The sequence below is a fragment of the Gouania willdenowi genome, chromosome 16 (assembly GCF_900634775.1).
Source record: "Gouania willdenowi chromosome 16, fGouWil2.1, whole genome shotgun sequence".
In the NCBI taxonomy this organism is placed as follows: domain Eukaryota; kingdom Metazoa; phylum Chordata; class Actinopteri; order Blenniiformes; family Gobiesocidae; genus Gouania; species Gouania willdenowi.
The window spans coordinates 31,287,344-31,305,595 of NC_041059.1; the positions used below are offsets into that span (position 1 = coordinate 31,287,344).

The window sequence follows — 18,252 nt, forward strand, 5'->3', positions numbered from 1 at the left end:
AGAAAAAAAAACTGGCCACAGCTGACGGATGTGACGTAAAGTATGTTGTTCCCGCGCAAGGTTTGCTGGGAAAGTGATAGTTAGACGCCATTTGCGGAGATCAGCAGAGGTTTCATCAAACAGTTCCACACGGTGACAGGTGAGTCTACTGCTGTGTTTCTGTGTTTATGCGCGTGTGATGGTCGCGCACAGCTCCAGCTCACGAGCTCGGAGACGCCGTCGGCATGTTTCGTCTGGAGGTGGTGTGAAGCCCAGGCTGCTGGTCTGGACAAGCCGGGCCTGCAGTGGGACCTGCTGTCATCCTCCGTCCCAGTCGCTCAGTCAGTGCTGCTCTCAACACTCCACTCACTGTCATTGCGCGCTTTACTTTTCATCAGTTTCTCTTCATGTCAGTGACATAATGGGGGAGTGATTCTATATTATTGCAGGAGCATAAATATATACACGTAAGGTCGTTACATTAACAACCACACCTCTGATATACAGACGGGAGGTCATGTGAAGCCCACAAAGACGCAGTGTCTCTTAGGTTTCCATTTAACACTTTCTGACATGAGAAGAGGGAACACCACACAAGCTCTAAATTGAATTAGATAGTGTTTTTAGTAGGGCTGGGACAATATTTGGCCTTAGCTATTCATACGGAAACGTATGAATAGACTACCAGTCTAATGCCCCTCATTGGCCAGTTCAGGTGACTTAATAGGTGCACCACGTGACTTAAAGTACCATCAGTTTAAATTGGCTAATTTTTAGCTACCCGCTAACCCTTTTTTTTTTTTTTTTTTTAGCTTTAATCCTAACCCAGGAAATACCTTAAAATGTAAATTTTGTTGTATATGTATTTTTAAAGGTGGAATTTGCCATGTTAAATATGTTAAAATGAAAACATATATATGACAAAAGCAGGATTTGAATCCACGGCAGCGGAAGGAAAAATTGAGTCAGACGCTTAAACCACTCGGCCATCCTGGCACGGTGAAAACACAGGCACATTATGCCTATGTACAAAAAATCCAGTTTGTTTCCGTGTCAAAAGACTTGATGTTATTTTCTCCTAATTTTATTTTATCACCGTATTTGGGTGCTGACTAGATTTATATTGCGATTCAATGGTGGTGTTGATTATTGCTTTTTTAATTTTTTTATCCAAAATTAAATGTTAAAACCTAAACTACACCTATAGAAACCAAAATTCAGAATTCCAAAAAACAATGAACATCAAAGTCGGACTGTAGCATTAACCTATAAGCACATGTGCAGACAAAGGGTATAATACAGATTCTGGAGAGAAATATCTATTTTTAATATCATGACAAATAGGGATGTAACGATTCACTCAACTCCCGATACGATTCGATTCACGATACTGGGTTCACGATACGATTCTCTCACGATTCATTTTACAAAATGGGACTGTACTTAAATGACTGAAAAATATTCCTTTATTTTTTGGGGGGGAAAAAACTAGAAAATACTGTACTATTTTCCTTTTGTTTTTCATTGTCAAAAGAATCCCTTGATGAACTATTCAAACAATGCAATTTAACTAAAAATAAATCTTGAATGAAATAAATAAAGGAATAATACAAATGAAGAAGCCCATTCATTTAAATTCTGGTTCCATAGTAAACAATACAAAACTGCATAATAGTTTTTTTTTTTTATTTAAAGTGCAACTGAAAATGTATTTTGTGACAACAATTGGACCTTAAAAAAAAAAAAAACAGTCTGCACTGTATTTGCGTCAGATATTTGTTTGAACCAGCAGAGGGCGATGGTAGCCCAGTGGTCGGTTGGCATCCAGCTAAGTGCAGTGAAGAAGAGATGCTATGCTAGCAGACAGAGTTAATAGAAAAACGTGACTTTTGCAGATATTCACTTAATATTACTGACATTCTTTTGGTGCTAAAGGGGTAAGGAATCATTTATGAATATGTTTAAGAGTAGAAGGCGGCCAGAAAGAAAGTATTCGCAGATTTCGCCCGCCGCCATGACTTCTGGATAGCGCCCTCTGCTGGTTAAAAAAAGTACTGCGATTCAATTTTCACAGCATCGATGTGAACCTTGATACCTATGAATCGATTTTTAACTGCCTTACGATTAAGCGTTAAATCCCTAATGACAAACGATCGATCGTGATTTTTTTTTTTTTTTTTCCATTAACCGTCAGTCAGTTAGTGTTGAGACCTGTATGCTACTATAGAATGAAGCTTCTGTCCATTTCAGGGTGAACACAAAGCGCTGTGTCATTTCACACATTTTCAGGACAATCCCAAGCACTTCATTTTTTTTTAGGAATTGTTCTTTAATAATTCAGTTGGCAGACTTTACATTTTTTTGTTTGATCAGATAAATACTTTATTTAGATTTAGCCAATTAAGGGGGGGGGGGGGAGATGTGTCGATTTTATTTTTTATTTTTTCTGCGTCCAATATCTCAGGAACTACATCACATAGGACACTGAAATTTGATTTAGTAATACAGCTCTACCTAGTCTCTCAGATTATATAAAACGTCTTCTAGACATCCTATCTGGTCAACATGCCAGCCCCTCAATATTTGAAAAAAGGGGTTTTGGGTTTGAACATGGGTGGGCCTTCAGTAAAGAACTATGCCTCAGCTCCCTGTAATTTTATCAGCTTTGAGCTATGTACATAGACTGTTCAGATCATTAATGATTAGTATATATGCATTGGTTGACAGTCTCTTGATATCTGAAAAAAACAATTTTTAGGGTATATTTATTGGCCCCTAACTGCATGTGGCAATGTAAGGAAAAAAAATCAGATCTCTGTTTTAATCTTTATAATAAAGATTACTCTTTCTTGGACTATAAAGCTATTATTCTTCAATTTAATTAGTTTTTGGACCCCAACTTTGAGGCTATTTCACCACTTGTGAATATTGAAAATCCTTTACATAGAATAGAATAAAGTTTATTGCCATATGTACAACGGAATTGTTGTGCATGTCCCAGAGTTGGATTGAGAGAGAGAAGAAGAAAAAAACTGAGGCAATTGTAGCTTGCCTCAGTGTCTAATAATTATTTATTAGTTTTTCACTAGTAACATAAAAAAGATAATTTAATGTAAATTATAATCTGCATTTTTCTGTTTAGCAACCCTGTTTCTTTCTTTAATATGTGTCAATAAAACTTGTTTCACTCACTTGTTTGATGCTGTTTTCTCTACCTGTTTGATGCTGTGATTGACGCAGCTTCTTCTTTTGCCTGTCTCATCAGACACAATGGCTAGTCCAGGAAAAGACAACTGCAGGATGAAGAGCTACAAGAACAAAGCCTTAAATCCTCAGGAGATGCGTCGAAGAAGAGAGGAGGAAGGAATACAGCTTCGTAAGCAGAAGAGAGAGGAGCAGGTAATAGCCACGCTTAGTTATCACTTACTCCACCACAGAAACACACAAAATCCAATGTGTGAAAGATGTAAAACTTTGGATTCATGTTGATTCCTGTATCACATTTTAAATAGACCTAGGACAGGAACACATTTTTCTGGATGAAATATTGTCCCACAAATTATTGACGATAAACAATATTATTGACAACAAATATTTGTGACCAAATTACCCACTACTACTACAGTACACCCTTTCAAATGCAAAAACATTTATTTTTTCAATAGTATTTGTTACTATTGTAATTGTAATGTCAAGAACCTTTAAACATCCTAAATGAATAAAACTAAAGAAAAAAAAGATTAAAAATCACAGGCAAAAACAAAAATATACCTTATGACCTCCACCATAATTTGCAAATAACTTCATTAAAAATCCTACAATGTGATTTCCTTGATTTTTTTTTTTTTTTTCTTCTTCTTCTCATTTTGTCTCTCATAGTTGAGGTGTACCTATGATGAAAATTACAGGCCTCTCTCATCTTTTTAAATGTGAGAACTTGCACAATTGGTGGCTGACTAATAATAATTTTTTTGCCCCACTATATATACTTTTGTACTTTTTTTCATCTTTCAAATTTGGCTCAGTGGTCAATGACACACGTTTCTGTGGTGTGACAAACTCATCACACATGTTCTGTCACCTGTGTTTATCTTTGTGAGTTTGAAGATTGGCAAGGAAATCAGATCTTAGACAAAGCTCATTGGTTACTCGTGCTCCTGTTACAACAGGCCTGAGAACACCTCTTATGGTGCCCGCTGGCGCCATGTTGGTTACTCCTGGTGTAAAAGTTTCGCTTCATCTGTAATTGATGGCTGGGCGTGTCATAATGTTATACCACATGTAGTGCATGCTGGTCTGATGTGGATTTTCTACCCACAGCTTTTCAAGAGGAGAAACGTGTGTGTTCCCTCGGGTGATGAGTCCATGCTGTGAGGTCCCATCCAGGAATCCAGACGTTACCCTCCACAGTGCCGTCACAGGGGTGAGAACTCCCGCACAGCATGGCCCCTGGCCCCATCCTTCATGGCTGTGTTCCTAACGCACACCATTGATTTGATGTGACTTTTCAGGATGCAGTCTACCCCGGACATGATTCAGATGATCTTTCTGAGATCAAGACCAGCAGCTAATCGCAACACAGAAATTTAGAAAGTTAACTCTCCAAAGGTTTTGTCTTGCTCATGAGTTCATTCATTGCTCCATGTTTTAAACTAGATGCTTTGACAAAATGTTGTGGTTGTTGTGTTCCTCTCTGTAGAACCAACCCCCCCAATAGATGAGGTTATTTCCACCGCTGGCGTTGTGAACCAGTTCGTGGAGTTTCTGAAGAGAAGTGAGAACTGCACATTGCAGGTGAGATATAGCAGCAGCACCTTGGTCAGAAACACGCCTCAGCCTCTTTCATGTGACCACCCACAATAACTCACATGGTTAGTAACGTTACTCACTGTGTTTGCTCCAACAGTTCGAGGCAGCCTGGGCACTGACCAACATTGCATTCTGGAACCTTCCTGCATACTAAAGTGGTGATTGAAACAGGAGCAGTTCCCATTTTTATAGAGTTTGCTGAACTCAGAGTACGAGGATGTGCAGGAACAGGTGAGGCTTTACAATGGTTTCTATCACAGGATTGTCAGCCATTATTTGAGAAATACTCATAACTGAATTTGTCTTTTTTCTAATATGAATTTATCACTTGTAATTAGGGATGTTACGATTCACTCAACTCCCGAAACGATTCACGATACTGGGTTCACGATACAATTCTCTCACGATTTATTTTACAAAATAGCACTGTTGATAAATGATTGAAAAATATTCCTTCATTTGTTTGGGGGGGGAAAAAAACTAGAAAATACTGTATTATTTTCCTTATATTTTTCATTGTCAAAGAATCCCTTGATAAACTATTCAAAACAATGCAATTTAACTAAAAATAATCTTGAATGAATAAATAAAGGAATAATACAAATGAAGAAGCTTATTAATTTAAATTCTGGTTCTATAGTAAACAATGCAAAAACTGAATATAGTTCTTTTTTCTTTTAAAAGTGCAACTGAAATGTTTTTTGTGCCTTAACAATTGGATTTTAAAAAAAAAAAAAAAAAAAACAGTCTGCCCTGTATTACGGTCAGATATTTGTTTGGACCAATAGAGGGTGCTGGTACCCAGTGGTCGTTTGCCATGCAGATATTATAGCAGTGAAGAGAGATGCTATGCTAGCAGGCAGAGCTAATAGAAAAACGTGACTTTAAGATATTCACATAATATTACAGATAGTCTTTCGGTGCTTAAGGGGGTAGGAATCATTTATGAACATATTTAAGAGTAGAAGGCGGCCAGAAAGAAAGTAAGTAGCAGATTCCGCCCGCCGCCTCAGCATTTGGACAAGAGAAGGATAAATATATAGCACCCTCTGCTGTTTAAAAAAAGTACTGCAATTCAATTTTAGAAAATCGATATCAACTGTGATACCTATGAATCGATTTTTAACTGCCTTACAATTAATCGTTACATCCCTACTTGTAATATTTTATACCATGCACTTTTATACTGATTACCTTTTATTCCAACAGACTTTTACCGTTCCTTTTAGGATTACTGTGTCTGTTTGGCTTGAATTTTTGAAGTGTACTTGAATCTTGTTGGGGGTGGGGGGTGGGCATGTGCAATTTCCATCATTTCACTTCGTGCATTGACAATAAAAGGATTCTATTCTATAATAAACAAAAATACTGACAAATGGGCTTTAGCAAAGTTAGCAAGCTAACTGCAACACAGCGTTTGCAATGACCTATGATCACACTGGCAGGGTTTGTCATGTTCTAGTGGCAGAAATGGCAACTTTTATCACAGCGGGAACACAAAAATGTGAATATCGGCTCTCGGGGTCACATGATCAACATTCATGTCACTATTTAGAAAAACAATCAAAGGTGGACAAAGTACTGAAAGTACAAATACTGCTTGTTGAAAACTACTCGTAAAAGTTGCTTAGTTAAAATAGTATTTAAAGGAAAGTGTTTAAGTAAGTGTGCACAAAAAGTTACTCAAGTATTGAAAGTAATTTAAAATGAGTTTCATCGAGTGCAATAATAAAACTGATGCGCAATCGAGTATGTGTTTATAGTACTACTGCTGAATAACACTGTATTGTGTTTAATTCAAGTACTATAACGTTTAGGTTTGTCTTTATTAAACCAAATCACAGTTAATCACTGAATGAACAAAAAGCTGTTCAACAGGCTCAACATTACACAAATAACTCAGTAACAACTGAATTCACTAACCATTACAACTGTTTTATAGAAGACAAATCTAACCAACAACTGTGTTTGTATCAAAAAAACACATTTCCGTTACTTCTAGTAACATGCATTACGAGGTATATTACCAAAACAGTATACACTAATAATGCAATGTTCAGTGTGTATTTTGATGAGCTAACCAGGCTTTTTCTTGGCAGTATTAAATTGTTATTTTTATGATATGAATCACTGTTTATTTTAAAAACCTCAAACATGGACAAACAGTTTGGAAAATATCCTTATTTCTCATCATTTGTGAAATTTTAAAAATTCACATTTCAGTCCTTAATGATTGATTATTATTATTGCAGGAGGTTATGTCTCTGAGTGCTTTTGTTTATCTTACAACAATCTGAAAACATAATATACATGCAACAATTGCATGTGCTCTTGTAGTCTTTTAGTTGAGTATGATGTATTAATGCAGTGGTTCTCAACTGGTTCCACCCTGGGACCCACTTTTTTTTTTTTTTTTTTTTTTTTAAGAATTCAGACAACAAAATTTAGTTTTTTCAAAAATAGCTGTTGAAAACACAAATATATAATATTTTTTTCAACAGAAATCTACATATTTTCCTGTGTAACATGCATTTCACAGCATGCCTATCAAAGAAAAGTTTTTTTCAAAATAAAATACAACATGAGAGACATTTATTAATTTTGACCAGTTGTCCGCGACCCACCCAGTACAGGTGCGCGACCCACTTTTGGACCCCTGACCCACCAGTTGAGAATCACTGTATAAAAGGAATGGTAGTAGAACTAGATCAAACCATACAAGGATGAATCCAAACTGTTTCTGTTAGAACAAAAGTGATTTAAAAAGAAAATAAAAGAGCAGTGAGTAACAAGGGCATATGTAGAAATGTAGGGGAGTAAAAGTACATTATTTGTAATGTGAAAGTAACAGGTACCCCCCCAAATATATAATTAAACTAAAGGTTCATTTTACTTTTTTGCTGTCCACCACTGATTATGACCAATCCTAGCATTTTGTTGTTGTTTGGGTGTATTTTTGGAGTCCATTGTGCATATTGTTGTTTATTTTGGACACACCTTTTTTTCTCCATGTGTTTTTTGTGTTTATTTTTGTGTTTTTTTGTTGTTTTTTAAAATTTTCTGTTATTTTTGTGTTGTTTTTGTAGTCATCTTGTGTGTTCTTTGGATTAATTTTAATTGTTTTAGTCATTTTGTATATTTTTACAGAGTGGTTCTGTGCGTTTACTTTGGGGGCAACACAAAATTAGTTTGAGCAACCCATATGGCCCGCGGCGCCACCAGTAGCTCATGTCATTTCTAGCATGTTCCACTGTGTGCTGTGGGTTTCAGGCTGTGTGGGCATTGGGGAACATAGCAGGAGACAATGCAGAGTGCAGAGACTACGTCCTCAACTGTGGGATCCTCCCGTCTCTGCAACAGTGAGTGTCGTTCCTCTCTCTCTCATCTCTCTCTCTGCTGGTGGATGTTTGCTAACATCTGCCTTCTGTCTGTTGTGTTCAGGCTCCTCACTAAATCTAACCGACTCACAACAACCCGTAATGCAGTCTGGGCTTTGTCCACCTGTGCAGAGGGAAGAACCCTCCACCAGATTTTGCCAAGGTAACTTCACCTGAAACCTTTTCACCCATGACAAAGTGACATCTTTGTGAGTCTAGATCAGAGATCACCAACCTTCTAATTCTGTGAGCTACTTCATAGGTACTGTATAAGGCTACCAGTTAGAAAAGCTCTGGATAAATACTGAATCTCTCTCAGTCTTACTTTAATTAGAGGCTAAGATAATAATTAAGGCTAGCAGTAACTTAAAGGTTTCAACATGCAACACTTTATTTCTCCTAATTTATTCAATTTCATTACATGATCTTATTTTACTCTCTTTTAAAAAACAACTTTTAACTAATCGTATAACACGTAATATTTGTAAAAGGTAACAATTATCTCATATTCTACAAAATCCACCTTGCATTTTTAAAAATATATTTTTTATATAGCACCACCCACCATACACAAATCTGCAGCACCTAAAAACATTGGTCACAATGTTTTAGTGGAATTTTTTTTTTAAAGATGGTAATTTCTGTCATATGTATTATCTTTGTGAGTCTGAATCCTAGAAAGTAAATTAGATTTTAGATGTTCATTGGTGACTAGAGCTCCTGAGGGCCCCTCACATGGTCCATGAGGGCTATGTTGGTGACCCCTGGTCTTGGGTCTTGATATGTTCCTTTCTATTTGTCCAGCTCCTGTAAAGGTTTTTTCTCTCTTTGTTAGGTGTCTCCTTGTCTCAACGTTCTGTCCAGACTTCTGTTCAGCAGTGACCCAGACGTACTGGCCGACGCCTGCTGGGCGTTATCGTACCTGTCTGATGGTCCCAATGAAAAAATCCAGACAATCATCGATTCCGGAGTCTGCCGCAGACTAGTAGAGCTTCTCATGTAAGAGCTTGATCTGATGAAGAGGCAAACCTGTTTTGAATTATAACACAAGCCTGCTTATTAGTTTATTTATATAGCAGTTGCTAGTGGCTATAGTATAGGCTAAAACTAACTAGAAGCAACAAAGAGACGGAGGCACTATGAAGTTTAAATGGTGATGGTACCTTGTATTGTAGTGGTTACGAAAGTATTTACAAAATCAAAGGAAAGAAAAGGTTTATAATTATAATCCAAACAATATTTACAAATACTGCACTATTCCCTTTTATCAGTTCATAGAGTTTAGTGAATGAGGGAAAACCCGGCAGTTAGCAGTGTTCAAAAAACAAACATCCTGGCATCCAATTCCTTTTTTTGCCCTATAGATGTGACAACCCACGGTGAAAGTTCTTTAGAAGAATCACTACTTGGCATTGAGATCCATATGATTAAGGCAGTGTCAGCAGTAGAGTTGGATTGAATATCCATGTTTAGTAGTGAAAACCTTAGTCCTAATTCTGTTCCAATATTGGGTGATCAATATAGTTCTTATATATTGGGTGAATGAGCTGATATGTAATTGCTTTGAGACTGCTTCAGTGTGGTGATAGTGCTATATAAAATCAAGTCCATTTACCATTTATATACATAATTTATAGGCAATTATAAAATCAGAAATTAAATGCATAAGTTATAAATACCTAACTCTCAATACTGTTAGTTAGATGTAAATGGCTCAGTAATTTCTCAGTGATAGCAGAGGTTACTGTTAACCCAGTAATGACCTTAATTTGCTCAGTCATTGCAGAGTAAATTTAGTAGCAGGTGGAGAGCTTTTGGGTAGAAACCTAACACGTATACAATGTTGTTTGAAGCTGAGTGTCTGCATTCTGATTGGAGAACGGAGAAGAATTAAAGTGCCTAAGACTACATTTCTCATGATGCTAAATGCAAGAAACAGAATATGAAATATTTTATATTATGTCCATTTTAACGTTGCATTTTAATGTTGTTTTTTGCACATTGGAGGTCTACCCCTCTGAGAAATGGAATGTCATTCTGTAACTTATGCTCAGATTCACTCACGTTACGTTCTTCACTTTGCTGTGTGTCCATGACTGTGCTTTGACTGGTTGCCGGAAAAGTGTGACGTCACAAGATGGCTGCTGTTCAGAATTTTTTGTGATTGTTTACTAGTGGATGGCAACAGTATGACACAAACATTTTATTATGTGAATACTGTATTTTTTGTGGTATAGAGCACATCACTGTTTTAGCCGCTTCCCAAGAAATTAACAATATTCCTGGAAAAATCCACGTATTGGTTACTCCCTTACATAGGCCGCCTCAGAGTCCAACCATCGCTTCTGAACAAATCTAACTAAAACCAACAAACATTCAAATCAATACAACAGCACGATGGCATAGGGAATGGGTCTTAGGATGGGTAGTTCGCAGGTCGGCCACAGGATGGTGCTGCCCTTACGGCTCACCTCCCGCCACCTGCGCAGGAAGGGAGGAGGGGAGGGGGCCAGAGGAGATGGTGAAAAAACAGGTTGTGTATTTAAATATGGGAGTGAAGTGTTCAGTGTCGTTTGAGATAAGCCTATTTACTGAGACTGCTCTAGCGTTTCATAGTTCTCCAGCCGATTACGTGGAACGGCATTGACGTAGAGATGACCTCGAGAGTTTGTTAGCCGAGCCAGATCACAGGTGTTCATGGAAAGTAAGGGAAAGGTCAGAGCGTTGAATCAACATCGATCTATTGTATATTTTATTAACGTCTTACCTGCTGTAAGTGCAGATGAACCCACAGCCCACTCCTGGTTCAGAAACTTTAATTTAATACTGGTATTTTTTTATTGACGCAAACGCCTTATTTTAGGCATAGAAAATAAAAACAAGTATATGACAGCTGTGAGTGCATCACTTTACCCACAATGTCTGAAGCTTGCTTTTGAACATTTGGTTCCCAGAGATGTGCATTGGTTTTGTCAGTTTAGTCATCCCACTGCAGGGTTGATGGTCAGTAATACACAGTTCTGCCTCCAACAGCCGCTTTCATTGGACAAATGTGTGCCATGTGCTGAAACACTATTATTATTATTATTTAGAACTTCTTTTTTTATTTTCAAAGTAGACAACTGGTACATTTGCAAACACAATTTTCTAACTTACTACATTTGCTAAAATTCTTACAGGTGTATCCATATTGTGTGAATTGACAGATGGTAACAATCATATTTGACAGATCAACCACAAATACATTACTTTAGAAAAGTGGTGTTATTCATGAAGGCAATCAGGTGAGGATAATACAAAGAAAAAAAGAAAGGTGGAAACAAAATGAAAAATAAAAAAAATACATGAAATAAATACATTTAAAAAAAAAAAAAAGAAACAAGAACCAAATATGTGGGATTGACAAGATTGGTTTGGAGAGAGTGGATTAATACTGTATGTGGGTGGATTCAGATAGTTTTATTACCTCAGCAGGTTTAAAGCATATGTGATTTCTCCATGTGGAATATTTCTCCTAGTGTCTCAGTTCACATATTGTATGTTAGGGGGGTTTGGTTTTAAAACATTAGTTTTTTGACGTCATGTTAATGAATCTATCATCAGGTATTGACGTCAGAAGAAGGTTGTTCATTATCTTGCTGTGAATGACGTGAGTGTTTGTTCCCCTATTTACAGGCACACTGACTACAAGGTGGTTTCTCCTGCCTTACGGGCTGTCGGCAACATCGTGACGGGGGATGACATTCAGACTCAGGTAATGGCCTTCCACCCCAACTCTGAGGTGCTTCCACTTAAAGGAGTCATTGAATGTAACGTTTTCCTTCTAATGTCTGTTTGTTCACCATCTCAGGTGATCTTGAAACTGTTCAGCACTGCCATGTTTACTCCACCTCCTCAGCAGCCCAAGGAGTCCATAAGAAGGAGGCATGCTGGACCGTGTCCAACATCACAGCAGGAAACAGAGCTCAGATTCAGGTGAACACTCCACCACTCAGCAGCACATCAGAGCTGATGTGTTAAAATAAAGTTGATGTTTTTTCCCCTTCCAACCAGAATGTCATTGATGCCAACATCTTCCCCGTGCTCATTGAGATCCTGCAGAAAGCAGAGTTCCGCACAAGAAAGGAGGCAGCCTGGGCCATTACCAATGCCACCTCTGGAGGAACATCTGCTCAGATAAAGTGAGGTTATGGTGCTTCATGTTCTCTGATCAGAGCAATGGTTGAGGTTTTATTTTGTAAAGAACACTCAATCCAGAGTTCCATGGCATTTGTTTCCTACTTGGAAAAGCAGCATCTTAATCCTTTAGTGTTTAGATTTAGATGGATGAGTTTGATCCATCGAATATATTAAATGAATAGTTCTACGAGCTCAAGTTATTTTAAAATGTTTTAGTTGTTGAGCATTTTAAACCTGTTTGGTTTTTTAAAACATTGTGCTTAGTTAGGGACGATATGATGACCCGTTTTCACGATTAATTGCAGTATTAAACTTTACGATTAGTTAATCATAATACCGACAAATTTCCAGAAAACATTATGCCCGAGTTATATTCATTGGCGGTACATCAGCCGCGTGTCACCGCCTTGTGTTGCTTCGTGCAGTTGCAGAAAGAGAAACAAATGCTTAGTCAGCTGTGTTTTCAATACAAGAATATAACCTGGGTGTTGTGGAAGACAGACAGCCTGAATGTAAAACAAGCCACAAATAATTTACAGTGAAATCAGGCAAAGTAAATCTAGTAACTGGTCATGTCAATGTTTACCGAATATAACAACGGACAAATTAAGCTGCAATCATGTAACGTTAAAGCCCAGCATGTCTGTAGATCAGTAGTAGTTTCACTGTTCGTATGCAAATATGATTGTTGATTTAATTTACAGGTAGAGATTTTCTAGCCTTTGTTTTCCTATGAGAATTTGATTTGTACGATTTATTGATTACACAGCAGATGTGATTTTAGTTTGATTCCAAATGGGTTATTATTAACGTTTTTGGAGTTTGTAGTTTTTTTTTGTTGGGTTTTTTTGTGTCAATTTGTGTATATTTCTTTTTGTTTAGTATGCATAAAACATGCAGGACAGCAGTTCTCCAGAACCAGACTTCAGCACCCCACACAGTCAATTAACATGTATAAACACCATCAGTGCGCATTTTTTTCACAAGAATTGTTCTTATACTTTTTGGTTATTTTACATTGTTAATATATCTATTGTTTTCCTATGAGAGTATCCAAAAATGAAATGAAATTAAAATAAAAATAGATCACCCTTTTATTGATCTCCAGAGGGGAAATTCACATTTGCAGCAACACAGTATAAGAGCAGAACAAAAATAACTGCTAACATAAGATAATCGTGCAAAATGTAGGACCTACATAATTTATAAAAACAACAACAGTGGAAAGAAAAAAACTGCAAATGTGAAAATGACAATTGAGGAATTGAGTTGGGACCTATAAGGAGTTTCATTTGTTTTACATATTCATGATGGTGTGTGATTTATTAATGCAAAATAATGGTGAAATCATAATATCTCTGAAAACAATCATACCAAGGTGGTCATCTGTAACATCTCTGATTGTGTTTCGTGTCCACAGATATCTGGTGTCCCTTAAGACCATCATACCCATGTGTGACCTGCTGACTGTGATGGACTCAAAGATCGTGCAGGTGTCTCTGAACGGTCTGGAGAACATCCTCAGACTGGGAGAACAAGAGGCCAAGCAGAATGGAACAGGCATAAACCCTTACTGCGCTCTAATAGAGGAGGCCTACGGTACGTTCTGGGCTCATGTTTTACCTCAAACCCCTCAAACACTTTACAGTCATCTGCTTCATCTCCACCTACAGAATGTTTTACTATTCTACACTCTCCTGTGTTGTTACCTCCTCCAAGGAGGTTATGTTTTTGCCAGCGTGCGTTTGTCTGTGAACGGTCACTAAAAAAGTAATGCATGGATTTTGATCCTGGATCATTTTCATTTAGGGCATAAACTCATAAATATATCCTGGATATTTCTCTCTGTTAGCTTCAGCTAACCAAACATTCTCTAGCTGTGTTTCCAATACCTTTGGAAATGTGCAAAATCTAAATAGCGCAAAATCTAAATAGCGCAATGAAAACTGGTAATGGAAAAAAGAGGTTTTTCAGATGTTTTTATATTGAAATTTATCGCAATTACGCAATGGAAACACTTTTCCACAATTACACGTCACTGGGCGAGATGTACTTGGTCACATGTCTGTCTGAGAAAACGTGGGCATGTGGACAGGTGGTAGTGGGTCGTCTTCTGATCGAGAGGGTGGGGGTTCGATCCCAGTACCTGACTATGTGTCGAAGTGTCCTTGGGCAAGACACTGAACCCTAAGTTGCTCCCAGTGGTCGACTAGCGCCTTGCATGGCAGTCCTGTCCCACTGGTGTGTGAATGTGAGAGTGATTGGGTGAATGAGCTGATGTGTAAAGCGCTTTGAGACTGCTTCAGTGTGATGATAAAGCGCTATATAAAATCAAGTCCATTTACCATTTACAGAAGAGACCAAGACATTTCTTTGCATTATACTTAAATATTATTACTACAACATTAGACAGCAAACCATAAAGGAATGCAGACGTCAGTGTTTAAGGAGGTTCTGAGTGTCCGTCTTCCTGTAGCGAAGTCTCGCGGGATGAGTTTTCACGGGAGTTATGAGGCTCCTGCCCAAAACAACCTTCAATGGAAACTCGTTAAAAGCACAATTATACTTTGTTGAAAATTACAAATATGACTTTTATTTTGCAAAAAACTGTGATGAAACACAGCTTCAGTCATAGAGCAGATGTACTACGAAGCTGCTTATCACAACGTTCATTTAAGCCAGGGGATTCATACCTGACTGCGTGTGCGCCAATATAAAACAAGCGGAGTTTGCAGCGTCTGTCCAATCACAAATGCGGAGAAACCGTGCAGAACAACTTGTCACCATGAGGAACAGACAATTATTCCTAACAAATGTAAAGAATTTAGATAATAATTGTATAACCCAGGCCTAAAACAGCACTGTTGCTGCAGCAAAAGCAGGAACGAAGGAATGCAGGCAGACTCTGTTGATGCTTAAAATCATGAAATTATACAATATGAATTAATCGGACAATGAACAGACACACTTTGATCAATCACTGTCAATTTATTACAGCACAGACGTATTTCTATTCACGCAGTTCACTTAAAACTGATTGGTCAGGAGGCGGGACTTTTATACTGGCTCAGATCTTTTCCACATGTTAACTTGGTCCTTACCAGGTTAGCCGTTCAGCGTCAGTTACTATGGTGATTTATCCTAGTAAGAAGTTAACCAGTGGCCTAGAACAGAACACACAGAATAAAGGCTGGAAGTTAGTGCGATAAGAGGAAATCCAGCTTCATAGTCAGACCAAAATGGTCACACATGCGAGTATATTTTCAGTGTGCGAGTGAAAATTTTATCTGGTCGCATCTGTGCGAGTGCGTATGGGTGACCTTATTTTGGACGAAGCGGCTGAGCGCTTTGTCACGTCCCACAGAGTGCACTTCTCTAATATGGCCCTTTGACTCTTTTGTAATGGCTCCCTATAGTTGAAAAAAAATTAAAATAAAGTTATTTTTTTACAGAGGCTATTAATGATTAATGACAAATAAAATCAAAATATAACAATTTGTTAACCTAAAATCAAATCACGTTGTGCAATGACTCAGCACCTCCCTACTTCACCTCCTGCAACATCTACAGACCAACTTTCCTGCACCTGTGACTAACCTTAAGTTTTAAATCTCTGGTAAGATAATTGAACCAACAAATTGTATTTCTATACTTTCAATTTCTCAAATATAAATCGAGTTAATTCAAGTCAACTTTTTTTGTATTGTGCAAATTACAACAAAGTCATCTCAATGCGGGTATCAAAATATCAAATTCATAATAAGAAAGAAAAAACCCAACAAAATCCACATGAACAAGCATTTAGTGACAGTGGGAAGAAACAACTCCCTTTTAACAGGAAGAAATTTCCAGCAGAACCAGGTTCAAAGGTGGCAGCTATCTGCTTCGACTGTTAAAATACAATTATTTATTATTTGTTTATTAGTTCAAATAAAATGCAGTATAAAAATATCTAAGCTGGCGCATATTGTCATTACTGTGCACTAATACTGGCATTAGTATTGTATTTGTAACGCAGTATAACAAACATGAAAAAACAAATTTTTGAGAAAAAAAAGTGTCCGGGAGTCCCCAGAAATGTGTGATATATAAACGGGGTCATGACAAGCCACAAACCACTGCTTTAAAGTGTGAACAATCATGATGCCATAATCAGATCACTGATCACAGGTGGAGCTTTGATTGTGATATTGGAACATGTTCTCATTGTATTTTACTTCTTACAGCTGACATGTGCATACAACCTTCTTGCAGGTCTGGACAAGATCGAGTTCTTGCAGAGCCACGAGAACCAGGAGATCTACCAGAAGGCCTTTGACCTTATCGAACACTACTTTGGTGTAGAGGAGGAGGACGCCAGCCTGGCTCCCCAGGTGGACCAGAGTCAAGGCCAGTTTGTCTTCCAGGAGCAGGAGGGGCCCATGGAGGGGTTCCAGCTTTAACCTCACCCCCATTTTTCTTTCCTTTCCTTTCCTTGTTTTTCCTGGTCACTCCTCCTGACCAGGACAGAAACGGCAGCCCATACTTCCAGGGTATGTCAAGTAGGCCCGCCCCTCTCAGAACTGGACTTCTACTATGCCTTCACATCAGATCTGGAGAGGCCTGTCATTAGATATGGAAGGGTGGGGCTCACCGAATGCTGTTTGAATTAGTCAAAGTGTGAATGGAAGACTGTGCTTTTCTGCTCTCCATTCCCTGGAATGAGATGTCCAAACCGTGGGACTTTATTTAGTTAGAGCTACTCTGTGGAGATCCTTCCTTCCACTTCCTGTGATGTTATTCCTATTGTGCTCAGAGATGTGGAAAACAATGAGACAGTTAGAAATTATCCTAATCAACATTCAAATCCTTATTTCAAAGTGTAACTACCTCTTCAGTAAACACAGAGTGATGAGGAGGAAAGGCTGAGATGGGCTCATGATGTAAAAATCCAACTGGACGTTAATCATCATCAGGTGGATGCATGTTTATCTGTTGTGCTGTCTAGTTTCTCATTAGGACAGAATACGATGCTAATGATGATATGCACAGTGCTATTCTCATGTAGTCTCATTCTGAGGGTGGTTTCCCTCACATCGGTATTGACTCATACTCTGATTGGTTGAGGCAGTCGGACAAAGGCGTCGGCCTTAAACTGAAAGAAATGAATATTACAAATGCCTATATTTATGTGAATAAGAGAATCTTTGTAATGCACAGACTACATTAAGCACAATCATTGTGTATAGTTTTCTAATACCGGCCTTTTTCTAGGTTTCTTTATTTGGTTGTTTTGTTTTGTTTTGCTGTGTGTGGGTGACGCTCAGCAGCAGGAGGAGGAGTGTATGACTGTACGCTGCCACAGACCTGCGAGGGAAGCATGGCTTTCTCCTCACTGTCAACATGCACACTTTACTGGAAAACAAGAGTTATTAAACTGCTCTGTTTAATTCAAATATACACCAAAGACTTTTTTCTTTGTTCATTCTCCAGGTTGAAACTTGTTTCAATTCAACTGCTCTCATCTCCACTTCCACATGTATATAACATCTAAAGCACTGACAATATCCAATCACATGATATCAGTGCCTGCACAATCTCCACTTAAATGTCCATTGTTGTGACCAATTTTTATTTAGTTTGGGGAAAGTTTTTGGAATTATTGGAGAAAAATTGCAGGATTTTGGAAAAAAGTAGAGCTGAATGCCAATATGTGGTTTGTTTGTTTGTTTGTTTATTGAACAGAGACCGTGTACATAATTATCAATACTGAAAATGTACCAGATTCTATTTTTCATCTGCACTCCCTGGACAGAATGTTCAATTGTTGCCCTAAAAGAATACTAATTACACAAATTACAAGAAATATACAGTATACTGTGAAAAATGCAACTACAAAATTTATAACGCTGCCATTTACATATAAAAA

General features: G+C 37.8%; 2 protein-coding genes across 2 annotated transcripts; both read left to right on the forward strand.

The window, feature by feature from the left end:
- Nucleotides 1-36: 36 nt before the first annotated feature.
- On the forward strand, nucleotides 37-9,168 carry LOC114477962 (importin subunit alpha-6-like). Its single transcript, XM_028470699.1, is given in 13 exon segments — nucleotides 37-139; nucleotides 3,245-3,378; nucleotides 4,300-4,388; nucleotides 4,491-4,535; nucleotides 4,537-4,576; nucleotides 4,669-4,773; nucleotides 4,886-4,918; nucleotides 4,920-4,982; nucleotides 4,984-5,019; nucleotides 8,059-8,147; nucleotides 8,230-8,285; nucleotides 8,288-8,328; nucleotides 9,001-9,168. Coding segments are annotated over 12 exon segments (894 nt in total). The 5' UTR covers nucleotides 37-139; nucleotides 3,245-3,249.
- Nucleotides 9,169-11,840: 2,672 nt separating this feature from the next.
- On the forward strand, nucleotides 11,841-17,785 carry LOC114477961 (importin subunit alpha-6-like). The gene is made up of 5 exons (XM_028470698.1): nucleotides 11,841-11,919; nucleotides 12,016-12,140; nucleotides 12,219-12,346; nucleotides 13,765-13,943; nucleotides 16,599-17,785. The coding sequence occupies exons 4-5, from the start codon at nucleotides 13,796-13,798 to the stop codon at nucleotides 16,784-16,786; spliced, it is 336 nt and encodes a 111-aa protein (XP_028326499.1). The 5' UTR covers nucleotides 11,841-11,919; nucleotides 12,016-12,140; nucleotides 12,219-12,346; nucleotides 13,765-13,795; the 3' UTR covers nucleotides 16,787-17,785.
- The last annotated feature ends 467 nt before the right edge of the window (nucleotides 17,786-18,252 follow it).

What these genes read in the sequence shown, in the direction of transcription:
- LOC114477961 (XM_028470698.1), top strand. Translation starts at nt 13,796, where the DNA reads ATGTGTGACCTGCTGACTGTGATGGACTCAAAGATCGTGCAGGTGTCT. An exon ending in TCTAATAGAGGAGGCCTACG is followed by an intron (nt 13,944 to 16,598) that starts GTACGTTCTGGG and finishes ACCTTCTTGCAG; the next exon opens with GTCTGGACAAGATCGAGTTC.